This window comes from Oncorhynchus masou, chromosome 24 (genome assembly GCF_036934945.1).
Source record: "Oncorhynchus masou masou isolate Uvic2021 chromosome 24, UVic_Omas_1.1, whole genome shotgun sequence".
Classification (NCBI taxonomy): domain Eukaryota; kingdom Metazoa; phylum Chordata; class Actinopteri; order Salmoniformes; family Salmonidae; genus Oncorhynchus; species Oncorhynchus masou.
Window position 1 is genome coordinate 69,534,777 of NC_088235.1, and position 18,216 is coordinate 69,552,992.

General features: G+C 45.5%; 1 protein-coding gene across 3 annotated transcripts in view; it reads right to left on the reverse strand.

Annotated features, from left to right (window-relative positions):
• Window positions 1-201: 201 nt before the first annotated feature.
• LOC135512543 (thromboxane A2 receptor-like) overlaps window positions 202-18,216 on the reverse strand; it is a 31,732-nt gene continuing 13,717 nt past the window's right edge. For 2 of the 3 annotated variants that reach the window (XM_064934678.1, XM_064934677.1), the window contains one exon: window positions 202-5,958. In XM_064934678.1, coding sequence (XP_064790750.1) covers window positions 5,632-5,958 — 327 coding nt within the window. In that variant the 3' untranslated portion in view covers window positions 202-5,631. The remainder of the gene's footprint in view (window positions 5,959-18,216) is intronic. The other variant, XM_064934679.1, reaches the window with a different exon arrangement.

An 18,216-nucleotide genomic window follows, 5' to 3' on the forward strand; every position in this document is an offset into this window, starting at 1 on the left:
GCATTGATAAAAGTTGATATTATTCTACGGAAGTTCCTTCGATTCACAGCATAAGTACACATGTTCTGTTACTTAGTGTATTTTAACACCAGCTTAGAAAGTCTAGACACTTTAAAATATATTTATTGAAGTGTTTGGATGAGCGCACCAGTCTCATTTTCAAAGGGTAGTAAAAACAAAACAGACAAAGCAAACTTTTGGTCTAATCTTAATGTTTTATTTCCCCTTGGAGTAAACACATGCCAATGTTCAAGCACTGTATAAACTCTACATCTGCATTGCACATGCTGTGTCATGACACAACATACTCTAAAATTTCTGAACCATATACACAGTCAGACATAACATAGTCCTATCTGTTTTCCTTCTAAAAATAAGACTTGCAAAAGCAAAGATATGCACTGAGTGTACAAAACATTAAGGACACCTACTATTTCCATGAGTTGCATCCCTGTGGAACGCTTTCAACACCTTGTAGAGCCCATGCTCTGACAAATCCTTAATGTTTTGAACACTTAGTGTACACATGCACAGTGAACTAACATGCAGCATGATATGTATTGTTTCTGGCATCATCTCACATAAATAATACTGTTTTCACACTTGACTTCCTGGCTTTGGGTTGACCTCGCATTGAACTTTGTATTTTATCCTTCAAAGGATTTGTAACACAATGAATGAGGAGTTTATTGGAGTAATGCTCATGATTAACATAATGATGCATTCATGGCCATATATTGGGAATATCTCTCCCTGGAAGTGAATCCATGACATTCCACAAAATAAACGCCTATTTGGCCCATCCCTGCTTCACTGTATGAAAGTCAGCCAGACTTGAACCCGAGGACAGAATAGGGGGGTCAACTCTAAGATTCATTAAGCAGATAAGGAGTGTTGAGTCAAAATATGCCCAGGTGAGGGATACTGTCTGAAGGGCAGTCAGCCAACCAACCTACGGCACTGTTCCATCGGAGGCCAAATACCTCACCAGAGCCGATGACAGTTGTCCTTTGTTATCTTTGGTGATGAATACTGTGCTTGGTTGCTCTGTTAGAGCAGCTTGCATACCATTAGGAGAAAGTTAGTACACGCACACACACAAACACACTTTCACATGAAGGTATAAATTCAAGCGGATACTCACACGCACACGCCACGGCCTTGTGGTCTTTGGCATGGAAGCTGACAGCTGTGTATTCTTCAGAAACATCCACACACAGCATACATTTCCTTGTTCTCAACTAAACAATGCTTAATACCACCACACACAATCACCCCACTGGCAACAGTATTTAAGTTTTTCTTTATTTATCCTTTATTTAACTAGGCAAGTCAGTTAAGAACAAATTCTTATTTACAATGACGGTCTACACCGGCCAAACCCGGGCGATGCTGGGCTAATTAAGCACCGCCCTGTGATACAGCCTGGATTCAAACCAGGGTGTCTGTAGTGACGCCTCTAGCACTGAGATGCAGTGCCTTAGACCTCTGCGCCACTCGGGAGCCCCACTATGTGCTTAAGGCACGGGAATAACCAGCTCTGAGCTCCAATGCCATGCGACAGCCCTGCCCATGTTCAGTCTACTTTTAGAACTCTATAAACAGCACATAAAAAAACAACAATATAAATCACAGTCAACACTCTTTAGGAAACAGTACAGCAGGAAGGCTGCCGGCCTAGACAAGGTCTCTCCAGTAACACTTAAGCACTGCACTGACCAGCTCTTACGTTTTCACGGACATATTCAACCACTTACTAGAGCAATGCACTGTTCTTGTCGGTTTACATAATTGTACCAGTTCTGAAAGGACACATTTTGTTTTGTCTGAATGATTACAGACCTGTAGCGTTCACCTCAGTCATCACGAAAACCTGAAAGCGCCTCGTACTGTCCCATCTCAAAACCATCACTGATAGCTCCCTCGAGCCACTGCAGTTTGCCTATAGAGCTAATAGGTTTGTGGATGACGCTGTCAACATAGGCCTCACTACATCCTCAAAAACCATGGTAACCCAAAAAGACACGCAAGGATTTTGTTTGTGGACAATACATCATCCCAGAAGTGCTACAAAACAAAACTCTCCCAGCTGAACGTGTCCATCTGTCCGTGGATCACTGACATCCTGACCAACGGGACGCAAAATGTGAAGCTGGTAAAGCTCGGACTCGGAGCGCCGCAAGCATGTGTGCTCTCACTTCTACTCTACACCAACACTGAACCTCCAACAAAGCATCTGTCAAACTACTCAAGTTTGCAGATGACACCACTCTGGTTGGTATCATCACCGACGGTGATTAGTCCATGCACAGTGGAGAGGTAGACCGGTTAGTGGCCTGGTGCAGTCACAATAATATGGAACTCAACACAGACAAAACCGTGGAAAATGGTGGTTGACTTCAGAAACCACCAAAGTCTGAAGGTTTTCAGACACTGACTTTTTCCACACTTTGTTACGTTACAGCCTTAATCTGAAATTGATTAAATTGTCCCCCCCCCCCCTCAATCTACACACAATACCCCATAATGAAAGCAAAAACAGGTTTTTAGAAATGTTTGCTAATTTTTATAATAATAAAGAAATGACATTTACATAAGTATTCAGACCATTTACTCAGTACTTTGTTGAAGCACCTTTGGCAGCGATTACAGCAATTAGTCTTCTTAGGTATGACGCTACATGCTTGGCACACCTATATTTGGAGAGTTTCTCTCATTCCTCTCTGCAGATCCTCTCAAGCTCTGTCTGGTCGGATGGGGAGCGTTGCTGCACAGCTATTTTCAGGTATCTCCAAAGATGTTCGATCGGGGTCAATTCCGGGCTCTGGCTGGGCCACTCAGAGACTTGTCCCGAAGCCACTACTGCATTGTCTTGGCTGTCCAGACGTGGCGCTAGGCATTCTGGCCAAATAGTACAATCTTGGTTTCATCAGACCAGAGAGTCTGAGAGTCTTTAGGTGCCTTTTGGCAAACTCCAAGCGGGCTGTCATGTGCCTTTTACTGAGGAGTAGCCTCCGTCTGGTCACTCTACCATAGAGGCCTGATTGGTGTAGTGCTGCAGAGAAGGTTGTCCTTCTGGAAAGTTCTCCCATCTCCACAGAGGAACTCTATAGCTCTGTCAGTGACCATCGGGTTCTTGGTCACCTCCCTGACTAAGGTCCTTCTCCCCCGATTTCTCAGCTTGGCCGGACGGCCAGCTCCAGAAAGAGTCTTGGTGGTTCCAAACTTCTTCCATTTGTGTTCTTGGGGATCTTCAATGCTGCAGACATTTTTGTATCCTTCCCCAGATCTGTGCCTCGACACAATCCTGTCTCAGAGGTCTACAGACAATTGCTTTGACCTAATGGCTTAGTTTTTGCTTTGACATACACTGTCAACTGTGGGATCTTATATACACAGGTGTGTGCCTTTCCAAATCATGTCCAATCAATTCAATTTCACACAGGTTGACTCCAATCAAGTTATAGATACATCATGGGTAATCAATGGAAACAGGATGCACCTGAACTCAATTTCGAGTCTCATAGCAAAGGGTCTGAATACTTTTGTAAATAAGTTGTTTTTTATTTGTAATACATTTACAATCATTTCTAAAAACCTGTGTTCCCTTTGTCATTATGTGAAGATTTCCGAGGAAAATGTTTTATTTAAGCAATTTAGAATAAGACTAACATAACAAAATGTGGAAAAAGTAAAGGGGCATGAATACTTTCCGACTGCACTGTAGCCATACTGATACTATACATTTGTATATGCTCATTCTCTTATCGCTCTATGCTCACACTGCCTAGTTGTATATAATGTAATAATGTACACTTCCGGCCCAAAGTTTTAGAACAACTCCTCATTCAAGGGTTTTTCTTTACTTTTCCAATTGTAGAATAATTGTGAAGATATCAAAACAATGAAATAACACATTTGGAATCATGTAGTAACCAAAAGTGTTAAATTAAAATATATTTTACATTTTAGATTCTTCAAATGTCACCCTTTGCCTTGATGACAACTTTGCACATTCTTGGCATTCTCTCAACCAGCTTCATGGGGCCATCATCTGGAATGCTCTTCAATTATAGGTGTTCCTTCTTAAAAAGTTAATTTGTGGAATTTCTTTCATTCTTGATGCGTTTGAGACAATCAGTTGTGTGGTCACAAGGTAGGGAGGGGTATATAGAATATAGCCCTATTTGGTAAAAGACCAAGTCCATTTTATGGAAAAAAACAGCACAAATAAGCAAAAATAAATGACTTTAAGACATGAAGGTCAGTCAATACGGAAAATGTCATGAACTTTCAAGTTTCTTCAAGTGCAGTCACAGAAACCATCAAGCGCTATGATGAAACTGGCTCTCATGAGGACTGCCACAGGAATGGAAGACCTATAGTTACCTCTGCTACAGCGGATAAGTTCATTAGAGTTACCAGCCTCAGAAATTGCAGCCCAAGTAAATGCTTCACATAGTTCAAATTAAATGTCATTGGTCCCATACACATGGCTAGCAGATGTTCATGCAAGTGTAGTGAAATGCTTGTGCTTCTAGTTCCCGACAGTGCAGTAATATATAACAATTCCACAACAACTACCTAATACACAATCCAACGGGATGGAATACGAATATGTACATATGTCTTCAAGTAACAGACAACATCTCAACATCAACTGTTCAGAGGAGACTGCGAATCAGGCCTTCATGGTCAAATTGCTGCAAAAAAACACTACTAAAGGACACCAATAATAAAGAACAGACTTGCTTGAGCCAAGAAACGCGAGCAATTAGACATTAGACCCATGGAAATTTGTCTTTTGGTCTGGAGTCCAAATTTGAGATTTTTGGTTCCAACCGTCGTGTCTTTGTGAGAAGCGATGTGGGTGAACGGATTATCTCCGCATGTGCATTTCCCAGCTTAAAGCATGGAGAAGGAGGTGTTATGGTGTGGGGGTGCTTTGCTGGTGACACTGATTTATTTAGAATTCAATGCACACTTAACCAGCATGGCTACCACAGCATTCTGCAGCAATATGCCATCCCATCTGGTTTGGGCTTAGTGGGACTATACTTTGTTTTTCAACAGAACACCTCCAGGCTGTGTAAGGACTATTTTACCAAGAAGGAAAGTGATGGAGTGCTGCATCAGATGACCTGGTCTCCACAATCCCCCAACCTCAACCCAATTGATAGGGTTTGGGATGAGTCAGACCGCAGAGTGAAGGAAAAGCAGCCAACATGTGCTCAGCATATGTGGGAACTCCTTCAAGACTGTTGGGAAAAAGAGAATGCCAAGATTAGGCAAAGCGTGACTACTTTGAAGAATCTCTAATATAAAATACATTTTGATTTGTTTAACACTTTGGTTACTACATGATTCCATATATGTTTTTTCATAGTGTTGATGTCTTCACTATTCTACAATGTGGAAAATTTTACAAATAAAGGAAAACCATTGAATGAGTAGGTGTTCAAAAACTTTTGACCGGTAGTGTATGTAAACTATTTTTAAACTCAGTTGTCTGTATTCTGTTTCTAAATGTTGTCTATCACTAACATCACTATATCACCAAGTAAAATAAAGTTGATTCTGAAATAACAACTTCACTGACGAAGATGAACACCAATGCACAACAGGAACCAGTCAAGGCGGTGAAGGTGGAGCCACATTAAACGACTGGGGTTTGCCTTCCTCTTTGACCGACACACCCCCATCGCCTCCCCCTAGCGGATCGCTGCCCACGGAGGCACGGGTCAGCCGGCAGACAGTACCAACAAAGGAGGGATACAGGGTCCTGATGGAGCCCTGGGACCAGTCCCAGCGGGGGTAGAGGCGCTTGAGGACAGCGCGGCGAAACAGGATGTACACCCAGGGGTCCAGGATTTGGTTCCAGGTGGCGAAGCGAATGAAGAGCAGCAGGTAGTGGATCCGGAGTGGGCTCCCCGAAAACACAGTCTTTGTAATAAACACCTGTGGAGTGTAAGGAGAAAGAATGGGTGGAGGAGAGGTAGATAGAGAGACAAAGAAAAATAAAGTAATAGGTAAAGAAATAGAAGGACAGAGAGAAAGACAGAAAAGGATGAGAGATGGATATACATAGAGAGAAAAGGACAGAATAAGGAGAGAGAAGGAAAGACAAACCATTTACAGACAGACAATGAGAAGGGGGACAAATAAAAACAGAGGGACAGAGGAAGTGAGAGGAAGAGTGAGAGTTGTCATCAGTCATTTGAACACACAAGTGCAGCAGCTTCGGCCTTCACACACATACATACACAAACATATGTCTGAGACCAGGACTTGGTCCACCCAGGGAGTACATTGCTGGGCTAATTTGGGCCGGGCCTCTGAGGCACTGGCCCAAGCGTCCACAGAGCAATCATTCTCCCATATAGGCATGCCTCTAGCCTTATTGCTAGTCCCATTAGCGCCAGGGCAACAACACTCTTTTGGGAGCAGCTAGACATGCTAACAAGCTCGACTCCTCAGGCATAACATATGCACTTGTGTTCAGCAAATAATTTGCATTTTACAGATGCATCTAACGCAATTGTAGGATCTTAATTTGAGCCGGTTTGCTACAGCAGGAAAATAATCCTGCAGCAACAGAAAATAGGAATTATGTGTACTACAAATAATGGACATTTTTTTGTATGGGTTGATACATTTTTTGCAAATCAAGTCTGTCATTTTAAAATGGAAATCACAAACTTTAGAATCCTTTTAAAACCTTGAATACACTACAAGTTGACATTTTTTAGCAACAAAAGAGTGACAATTAAAAATCCTACATCTGTATGTCAAAAATACTAAACAGACCCAAAGTGACTTAGTGTCTCAGAACTGCAGCTAACAGCCAGTGAGTCAATGCAGTCGGAGGAGTCATGCCCATAGGGGGCACAAGGGCATGTGCCGTAATTTTAAATAAAATATATACACTGCGTTTCAAAAGTTGGGGTCACTTAGAAATGACCTTGTTTTTGAAAGGGAAGCACATTTTTTGCCCATTAACATCAAATTGATCAGAAAGAGTGTAGACATTGTTAATGTTGTAAATGGCTATTATAGTTGGAAACGTCTGATTTTTAATGAAATATCTACATAGGCGTACAGAGGCCCATTATCAGCAACCATCCCTCCTGTGTTCCAATGTCATGTTAGCTAAATCCAAGTGTATCATTTTAGAAGGCTAATTGATCATTGGAAAACCCTTTTGCAATTATGTTAGCACAGCTGAAAACTGTTGTCCTGATTAAAAAAAGCAATACAACTGGCCTTCTTTAGACTAGTTGTGTATCTGGAGCATCAGCATTTGTGGGTTCGATTACAGGCTCAAAAAGGCTAGAAACAAAGAATTTTTCTGAAATTCAGTCTATTCTTGTTCTGAGAAATGAAGGCTATTCCATGCGAGAAATTACCAAGTAACTGAAGATCTGGTACAACGCTGTGTACTACTCCCTTCACAGAACAGCGCAAACTGGCTCTAACCAGAATAGAAAGGGAAGTGGGAGGCCCTGGTGCACAACTGAGCAAGAGTGTCTATTTTGAGAAACAGACGCCTCACAAGTACTCAACTGGCAGATTCATTAAATAGTACCCGCAAAACACCAGCATGAATGGCAGTGTAGGGTCTGGGTGTTTCAGCAATGGGGCGGGGGTGAAATGCCCCTTCAGCAGGCGGAAGGTCTCATCAGCTGCAGGATTCCAATCCAACTTTCGAAGACCACCTCTGAGGAGAGAAGTGAGAGGAGAATCGATGGAGCTGAAGTTCCTGATGAAGCGACGGTAAGTTGGCAAACCCCAAAAACCGTTGTAGTCCCTTTATGGTGGTTGGGTCTGGCCATGACCGGACCACATCTACCTTTATTTCCTCCATAACAACTCATTGCGGGCTGATCCAATATGCCAAGGAGACAGCGACCTGATTTAACTGGCACTTCTCCGCTTTCACATACAAATGGTTATCCAGGAGGCATCCCGGGACTACCTGGATGTTGGCGATGTTCTACTCCAAGGTGTCCAAGTAGATCAGGATGTCGTCGATATACACAACCACCTGGCGCCCAAGCATGTCCCGAAACACCTCGTTCACAAATGCCCAAAACACCGATGGAGCATTGGTTAAACCATAAGGCATCACCAAGTACTCGTTGTGCCCAGACACTCTGCTGGTCTCGCCTTGTGCCCTTATAGTACGAACTGGCCATGACAGACCCAGCAGACTTGGACCAGCTCCGTCACGCTGTCTCCATGCAGGGAGCCACCATTGGGAGGCATGAAGAGTTACTACAGGACCTTTTGGAAGGGCTTCATTCTCTGACGGAATGCCACGACTAAGGGTTTAAGGATATTATGGAGCAAAATCAGGGAGTTAGTTATTAGGCAGCCTGCCACCTCTAAGAACCCCCAAACACCCAGTAACTTTTTCCCTATTAGCGGTGAATTTTGCACAGCCTACTCCGGCTCCCCGAGAACCACGCTTACCTCCTCTGGAGCGATACTCTAGGGATCCTGGTACCTGCTGGGGTTCTCTGTCTCAGTGCTCTCTTATTTTTGAGCCAAAGTCATCTTTGTTTCCTTCGGACCGATAATGTCGGGAAGGGTGCTCTCCTGGGCTACGGCAGTTTGGCAGCAACAATCCGACATTTGTCATCATCTGGAGGATTTCATGGCAGAGGTGAGGAAGGTGTTCGATTCTCCGGTATCCGGGAGAGAGGTGGCCCAAAAACGTATTGAATTACCTCAAGACTCCCATAGTGTGGCAGACTACTCTGTTGACTTTTGCACGTTGGGCGCCGAGAGTGCCTGGAATCCTGAGTCTCTTTTCGATACCTTTCTTCACAGATTATCCTAGGTGGTAAAAGATGAGCTAGATGCTCGGGAATTACTGGTGGACCTCAATTCCCTCATCATTAGACTTGGACATCTAAGGGAACGCAGGAACAAGACGAGGTCTGGCCTAGGTCACACTCATTCATCCACAGTGGCTCGCTCACCTTCGAAGGAATCCGGAAGTCCCCGAAGGCTGTTTTTTAGAGAGGATCCGAAGCCACCCGAGCTCCCTCGAGAATCATCGGCAACGGATGAGCCAGATACTCCCTTTCTGGGATATGTCATCATTGAGGGAAATGTCCAGATGGATCCTGGAAAGGTGAAAGCAGTGGTGGATTGGCTTCAACCTACGTCCAGGGTGCAGTTGCTACGTTTCCTGGATTTTGTTAACTTCTACCGCCGTTTCATTCGGGGTTACAGCAACCTGGCGGCCCCCCTCTCTGCACTCACCTCTCCCAATGTACCGTTCACATGGTCTCCAGCTGTCGACAGAGCCTTTGTGGACCTGAAGCATTGGTTCACCATAGCACCCATCCTCATCCATCCGGATCCGCACGTCAATTTGCGTTGTGGTAGAGGTTGATGCTTCTGATGTTGGAGGGGGGGCCATCCTGTTCTAGTGACCTGCCCAGGACCAAAAGATTCATTGCCTGTCCACGATCATTCTCTTGCCTACCCCGTTTGGATTGTTGAATAAATATCAAGACTCAAACCATGTGTCTCCCAGATGCCGATCTAATTGTTAGCACTCCGCAGGTCCAGCTTGGTAAAACAAATTGGGCCCCGTGCAGCTGTTTAAACCTGTTGATACTACCCATCCCGGATCCGGGATCGTGAATACAGCCTCGGGTCATTAGCATAACGCAACGTTAACGATTTCTGAAAATCACAAATGAAATGAAATATGCCTGCTCACAAGCTTAGCCTTTTCTTAACAACACTGTCATCTCAGATTTTCAAAATATGCTTTTGAACCATAGCAAATCAAGCATTTGTGTAAGAGTATTGATAGCTAGCTTAGCTTTTAGCGTAGCATTTAGCAAGCAACATTTTCACAAAAACCAGAAAACCAAATAAATAAAATCATTTACCTTTGTAGAACTTTGGATGTTTTCAATGAGGAGACTCTCAGTTACATAGCAAATGTTCAGTTTTTCCTGAAAGAATCTTTGTGTAGGAGAAATCGCTCCGTTTTGTACATCACATTTGGCTACCGAAACGAACCGAAAATTCAGTCACCAAAACATCAAACTTTTTCCAAATTAACTCCATAATATCAACCGAAACATGGCAAACGTTGTTTAGAATCAATCCTCAAGGTGTTTTTTCACATATCTCTTCATTGATATGCCGTTCGTGGAAGCCTGCTTTCGTCACAGAATCCCATGGAAAAATACCAGCAGCTGAAAATGACGCACCAATTTCGACGGAGGACACCGGGCAGACACCTGGCAAATGTAGTCTCTTATGGTAAATCTTCCAATGATATGCCTACAAATACGTCACAATGCTGCAGACACCTTGGGGAAACGATAGATAGGGCAGGCTCATTCCTGTCACATTCACAGCCATATAAGGAGACAATGAAAAACAGAGCCTCAAATCCTGCTCATTTCCTGGTTGCAGTTTCATCTTGGTTTTGCCTGTAGCTCCTGTTCTGGGGCACTCACAGACAATATCTTTGCAGTTCTGGAAACTTCAGAGTGTTTTCTTTCCAAAGCTATCAATTATATGCATAGTCGAGCATCTTTTTGTGACAAAATATCTTGTTTAAAACGGGAACGTTTTTCATCCAAAAATGAAATACCGCCCCCAAAGTTTCAAGAGGTTAATGGCGGCCGGAACCAACTGGAGGGGGAAGAGACTTCTGTAGTCAGTACACAGAAGAAGACCCCCATCCTTGACCACAAAGATGCAGTGGTAGAAAAAGTCATAAGTAAAGATACTTTAGTTATTTTCTATTAAGGTAAAAGTGAAGTTCACCCAGTAAAATACTATTTGAGTAAAAGTCTAAAAATATTTGGTTTTTAAATATACTAGTAAAAGTAAATGTAAAAAAGCTCAAATATACTTAAGATACAAACGAAGCATGTGTTTAGTGAGTCCGCCAGATCAGAGGCTGTAGGGATGTTCTCTTAATAAGTATGTGAATTAGACCACATTTCCTAACCTGCTAAGCATTCAAAATGTAACGACTACTTTTGGGTGTCAGTGAAAATTTGAGTAAAAAGTTCATTATTTTCTTTAGAAATGTAGTGATGTAAACGTTGTCAAATACCCCCAAAAACTGACTTAAGTAGTACTTTTACTTAAGGACTTTACACCACTGCGAAAAAGAAGCCAGCCAATGCAGGGGAGTCGGATGGGCGGATGAAACCTTGTTGGAGAGCCTCCTGGATGTGCTCGTTCAAAGACTTGGTTTCAGCCACCGACGGGGTAGATGCGGCTGTGCAGAGGCGCAGAGTCTGTAAGCAGGTCGATGGCTCAGTCCCAGGGGCAAAGAGGAGGGAGACAGGTGGCGTGAGTCTTGGAGAAAACCTCCCAGAGATCCTGGTAAACCTCTGGGATGTCGGCCTGGAGGACAACCACTGGATTCTCAACCTACATGAACCACAAGGTAAGGAAAAATCAGGTCTTCCGGCATCTTGGTACCCAGGCCGTAATCTCCATTCTCGGCCAGGACATGGTGTGGTCCCAGTAGTTGGTTATCCAGTGCTTGAACTGAAAACGGAGAGGAGAGCGGGTATGATGTTCAGGGAGGAGGCAAGGGCCTGGTCAATAAAATTCCCTGTGGCTCGAGTCAAATAAAGCTGTGGAAACAACATGAGGGACAGACAGCTATTGAAATAGGTACTAAGAAAAGTTTGTTGGAGAGTGAAGATGAGTACTCACACCCTGATCTACCCCATGAGACGGATGATCATTGGACCGTCCCTCTGCTTTAGTGACTCTCGGTTTAGAACTTAGTAGACACAGTTGAAGCTGTCCCTCCTGGACACAATAGGGACATAGCCCCAGTTGTCTCCGACAGCATCACTCAGCCGTGGAGATACGCGTAGCCCCTACCTCCATTGGATCAGGCTCTGACTCAGATCAGTCAACAAAGGAGGGAGATAAGCGATGGGAGTGCTGATGCTCCCAAAGGAGGTTATCCAGACAGATGGCCGTTGCAATGAGTGCGTCCAATGAGAGAGTGTCATCTCGGCATGCCAGCTCCGTCTGGACCTCCTCACTCAAACCTCTTCTGAATAAGGTGCGGAGCACCAGCACATTCCATCCTCTGGATGCTGCCACAGTATGAAAGGTGAGGGCATACTCCGCAGCAGTTTGGTCCTCCTGTCGTGGTTGGAGTAGGCGCTCAGTGTTGGGAGCTCCCGTTTGATGAGCAATATAGAGGGAGCACTGGGGGAGGAAGGCACAGCATTTGGATGGAGTCCCGTCATATTTGTCTGGAAGGGACAAACGGGCATCGCTGACCTGGGCAGACTGCTGAATGGGCTGGGGTGCTGGGTCAACTCATGGTAGAGAATCCTCCACTCGTTGGGGGTGACTCTTGGGGTAGAATCTAGACGTTGAAGAACTCCGTTCCCAGGTGCGCCAGCTGATCGTGGTGTTGACGAAGTAGGTATCCCTGTTCGCCGACCATCTGGGAGACGTCTCGGTTGGCTGCCGTTTCCATTCTGTGAGGCAATATTCTGTAACGTAGGTGCAGACGAGTCAGGAAGCAAGTGCAGTTAATGAGTTTAATGATGAAGAACATTGAACAATACAAAACAAGAAAATAAAGTAAAGTCCATCTTTTGATTGTGGCATGAATGATTCAGGCATTTGGGTGATCAGGTTCGAGATGAGGTCCGGACAGTCCCAACAGCCCAAACCAATATGGGGTGAGTGAAGACAGTGCTATAAAAAAAAAATATTTGCCTCAGTCTTGACTCCTGGCAAAGGATGTAAACCCAGGGGTCACATATCTGATTGAAGGTGGCTGGAGTGGCGATTTCCTATGAAAAGCCACTTGCGCAGGAGAGATCTGTCCATAACACAACAAAAATCAGATGTCCAAACTTTTTGGGTGAAGTTCCCATGTATTGCGCATATAAAATTTAAATAGCTCCAAAACACATTTCTGTAGAAAAGGTGCAGAGAGATGAATTCTATAAGCTACATCTGTGATACGGTAAGAACTGTATGTGCTCTCCTCTCACCTGTGCTAACCCTTCCTGGTCACCTGTGCTACCCACACACACACACACACACACACACACGACCCATGAACAACATATAGTACCCTCTAGTGTACAAAACAAGTTAAAAATAACCCTTGACAGACAACACTACTTCACAGGACAGCCATTTGAACGTGAAATCAAAATGTATTTTGGGCAGAAATGCCTTCTCGAACATGTGAACATTCCCGTGCCTTCAAACTTGTATGGCATCTGTAAATACGAATAAAATTGTTAAAATTACGAGCCTAGTTGGTTAAGCCACAGAAAAAGACAGCAACCTTCCTGCTAGCCATGATTGGCTAATATAATGAGTGGGCTGGACATGTTGAGAGATCCGTTTGGATTTGTCTGCCATATAGCACGCTTCTGTCTATTTGAGCTGGTCAGTATGTCTAGGTAATCCTAACATGAAAACAGCCAAACCAGCTCTGCTAGGGCTGAGTAAAATGGTCAGAGTTTGGGTGGGAGCTAAAGCTTAAGATGATTCTTATGGCATTGCACAAAGTCAGTGTGAACCAGAGTGACTTGATACAACAACTGTGGGCAAAGCAAGCTGTACAAGCAAAACAGAAACGGCACAGGACGTCTTATATAATGAAAGGGGTACCGAGTAAGAGTCCAGCTATAGTTTCAAATATTATACATTTCTAATTTAGTCAGAAAGTTGTTTTCATTGCAAGTTGAAGCTGATGTTACATGGCTGGCTCGCTAGCTAACATTACGTGTATGATCTGTGTGTACAGTCACAGCCAAAAGTTGAGAATGACAGAAATATAAAATTTTCTAAGTCTGCTGCCTCAGTTTGTATGATGGCAATTTGCATATACTCCAGAATGTTATGAAGAGTGATCAGATGAATTGAAATTCATTGCAAAGTCCCTCTTTGCCTTGCAAATGAAATGATTCCCCAAAAAACACTTCCACTGCATCCGGTTGGAGCGAGCGGTCGCATCTACACTTCGGTCCGCAGGTAGTATAACTTTTCATTACATTTCGTTATAGTACAACGGTTTGATTTGTCTAATCTTAGCAATTTAGCAATTTCTTCTTAGCCAGCTACATAGCCGTCTTTGTATCAACGACAATTGCATAATTATCGTATTTCGTCGTCCTAACGTATCTGCCCAGCAGCTAGCTAAGCAGCTAGCTAACATCCACTGTCCACTAGCACTGTAGAAACTATTACACTCAACTGAACGACTCGATTAGCGTAGTGTCAGCTAGCTACATAGTTGTCTTCGCTGTCTTCGTATCCAAGATAATTGTGCAGTTTAGAGTGTGTAGACTTAGAGTGATTATCTTAATTTACCGAGGTTAGCTAGCCAGCTATTTGTCGTCCTTAACGTAGGAAATGCTGCTAGCTAGCTAGCCAACAGCTAGCCAACCTCTACCGAATTGAACTCCAACTACCCGGTCAACATTCCGTCGCTCCACAGGTAGTATCACATTTTCATTTCACTTCATTACAGTACAACGGTTTGATTTGTTTGATCGTAGCTAGCCAGCTACATAGCCGTCTTTGTATCTAAGACAATTGTGTAGCCTAGAGCGATTTTCTAGGTTAGCTGGCCAGCTATTGTCGTTCTTTTAACGTAGCTAGCCAGCTAGCCCCGAATAGCAGCACTGTAGTAACTATTACAGTACAACGGTTTGTTTTGTTTGATCGTAGCTAGCTAGCTACATAGCCGTCTTTGTATCTAAGACAATTGTGTAGCCTAGAGCGATTTTCTAGGTTAGCTAGCCAGCTATTGTCGTTCTTTTAAAGTAACGTAACGCAATCAACCTGATAGCTAGCCAGCTAGCCCCGAATAGCAGCACTGTAGAAACTATTACACTCGACGGAACGACTTGATTAGTGTAGTGTCAACATCGCAGCCACTACCAGCTAGCCTACTCCAGCAGTACTGTATCATTTCAATCATTTTAGTCAATAAGATTCTTGCTACGTAAGCTTAACTTTCTGAACATTCGAGACGTGTAGTCCACTTGTCATTCCAATCTCCTTTGCATTAGCGTAGCCTCTTCTGTACCCTGTTAACTATGTGTCTATCTATCCCTGTTCTCTCCTCTCTGCACAGACCATACAAACGCTCCACACCGCGTGGCCGCGGCCACCCTAATCTGATGGTCCCAGCGCGCACGAACCACGTGGAGTTCCTGGTCTCCGGTAGCCTCTGGAACTGCCGATCTGCGGCCAACAAGGCAGAGTTCATCTCAGCCTATGCCTCCCTCCAGTCCCTCGACTTCTTGGCACTGACGGAAACATGGATCACCACAGATAACACTGCTACTCCTACTGCTCTCTCTTCGTCCGCCCACGTGTTCTCGCACACCCCGAGAGCTTCTGGTCAGCGGGGTGGTGGCACCGGGATCCTCATCTCTCCCAAGTGGTCATTCTCTCTCTCTCCCCTTACCCATCTATCTATCGCCTCCTTTGAATTCCATGCTGTCACAGTTACCAGCCCTTTCAAGCTTAACATCCTTATCATTTATCGCCCTCCAGGTTCCCTCGGAGAGTTCATCAATGAGCTTGATGCCTTGATAAGCTCCTTTCCTGAGGACGGCTCACCTCTCACAGTCCTGGGCGACTTTAACCTCCCCACGTCTACCTTTGACTCATTCCTCTCTGCCTCCTTCTTTCCACTCCTCTCCTCTTTGACCTCACCCTCTCACCTTCCCCCCTACTCACAAGGCAGGCAATACGCTCGACCTCATCTTTACTAGATGCTGTTCTTCCACTAACCTCACTGCAACTCCCCTCCAAGTCTCCGACCACTACCTTGTATCCTTTTCCCTCTCGCTCTCATCCAACACTTCCCACACTGCCCCTACTCGGATGGTATCGCGCCGTCCCAACCTTCGCTCTCTCTCCCCCGCTACTCTTTCCTCTTCCATCCTATCATCTCTTCCCTCTGCTCATACCTTCTCCAACCTTTCTCCTGATTCTGCCTCCTCAACCCTCCTCTCTTCCCTTTCTGCATCCTTTGACTCTCTATGTCCCCTATCCTCCAGGCCGGCTCGGTCCTCCCTCCCGCTCCGTGGCTCGATGACTCATTGCGAGCTCACAGAACAGAGCTCCGGGCAGCCGAGCGGAAATGGAGGAAAATTCCTGCGGACCTGGCATCCTTTCACTCCCTCCTCTCTACATTTTCCTCCTCTGTCTCTGCTGCTAAAGCCACTTTCTACCACTCTAAATTCCAAGCATCTGCCTCTAACCCTAGGAAGCTCTTTGCCACCTTCTCCTCCCCCTGAATCCTCCTCCCCCTCCCCCTCCTCCCTCTCTGCAGATGACTTCGTCAACCATTTTGAAAAGAAGGTCGACGACATCCGATCCTCGTTTGCTAAGTCAAACGACACCGCTGGTTCTGCTCACACTGCCCTACCCTGTGCTCTGACCTCTTTCTCCCCTCTCTCTCCAGATGAAATCTCGCTTCTTGTGACGGCCGGCCGCCCAACAACCTGTCGACCCTATCCCCTCCTCTCTTCTCCAGACCATTTCCGGGGACCTTCTCCCTTACCTCACCTCGCTCATCAACTCATCCCTGACCGCTGGCTATGTCCCTTCCGTCTTCAAGAGAGCGAGAGTTGCACCCCTTCTGAAAAAACCTACACTCGATCCCTCCGATGTCAACAACTACAGACCAGTATCCCTTCTTTCTTTTCTCTCCAAAACTCTTGAACGTGCCGTCCTTGGCCAGCTCTCCCGCTATCTCTCTCAGAATGACCTTCTTGATCCAAATCAGTCAGGTTTCAAGACTAGTCATTCAACTGAGACTTCTCTTCTCTGCATCACGGAGGCGCTCCGCACTGCTAAAGCTAACTCTCTCTCCTCTGTAGACCATCGGCTGCCTTCGATACTGTGAACCATCAGATCCTCCTCTCCACCCTCTCCGAGTTGGGCATCTCCGGCGCGGCCCACGCTTGGATTGCGTCCTACCTGACAGGTCGCTCCTACCAGGTGGCGTGGCGAGAATCTGTCTCCTCGCCACGCGCTCCTCACCACTGGTGTCCCCCAGGGCTCTGTTCTAGGCCCTCTCCTATTCTCGCTATACACCAAGTCACTTGGCTCTGTCATAACCTCACATGGTCTCTCCTATCATTGCTATGCAGACGACACACAATTAATCTTCTCCTTTCCCCTTCTGATGACCAGGTGGCGATCGCATCTCTGCATGTCTGGCAGACATATCAGTGTGGATGACGGATCACCACCTCAAGCTGAACCTCGGCAAGACGGAGCTGCTCTTCCTCCCGGGAAGGACTGCCCGTTCCATGATCTCGCCATCACGGTTGACAACTCCATTGTGTCCTCCTCCCAGAGCGCTAAGAACCTTGGCGTGATCCTGGACAACACCCTGTCGTTCTCAACCAACATCATGGCGGTGGCCCGTTCCTGTAGGTTCATGCTCTACAACATCCGCAAGTACGACCCTGCCTCACACAGGAAGCGGCGCAGGTCCTAATCCAGGCACTTGTCATCTCCCGTCTGGATTACTGCAACTCGCTGTTGGCTGGGCTCCTGCCTGTGCCATTAAACCCCTACAACTCATCCAGAACGCCGCAGCCCGTCTGGTGTTCAACCTTCCCAAGTTCTCTCACGTCACCCCCGCTCCTCCGCTCTCCACTGGCTTCCAGTTGAAGCTCGCATCCGCTACAAGACCATGGTGCTTGCCTACGGAGCTGTGAGGGGAACGGCACCGCAGTACCTCCAGGCTCTGATCAGGCCCTACACCCAAGCAAGGGCACTGCGTTCATCCACCTCTGGCCTGCTCGCCTCCCTACCATTGAGGAAGTACAGTTCCCGCTCAGCCCAGTCAAAACTGTTCGCTGCTCTGGCCCCCAATGGTGGAACAAACTCCCTCACGACGCCAGGACAGCGGAGTCAATCACCACCTTCCGGAGACACCTGAAACCCCACCTCTTCAAGGAATACCTAGGATAGGATAAGTAATCCTTCTCACCACCCCCCTTAATGATTTAGATGCACTATTGTAAAGTGGCTGTTCCACTGGATGTCAGAAGGTGAATTCACCAATTTGTAAGTCGCTCTGGATAAGAGCGTCTGCTAAATGACTTAAATGTAATGTAAATGTATTTCAGCCATGCCACAAAGGGACCAGCTGACATGTCAGTGATTCTCTCGTTAACGCAGGTGTGAGTGTTGACG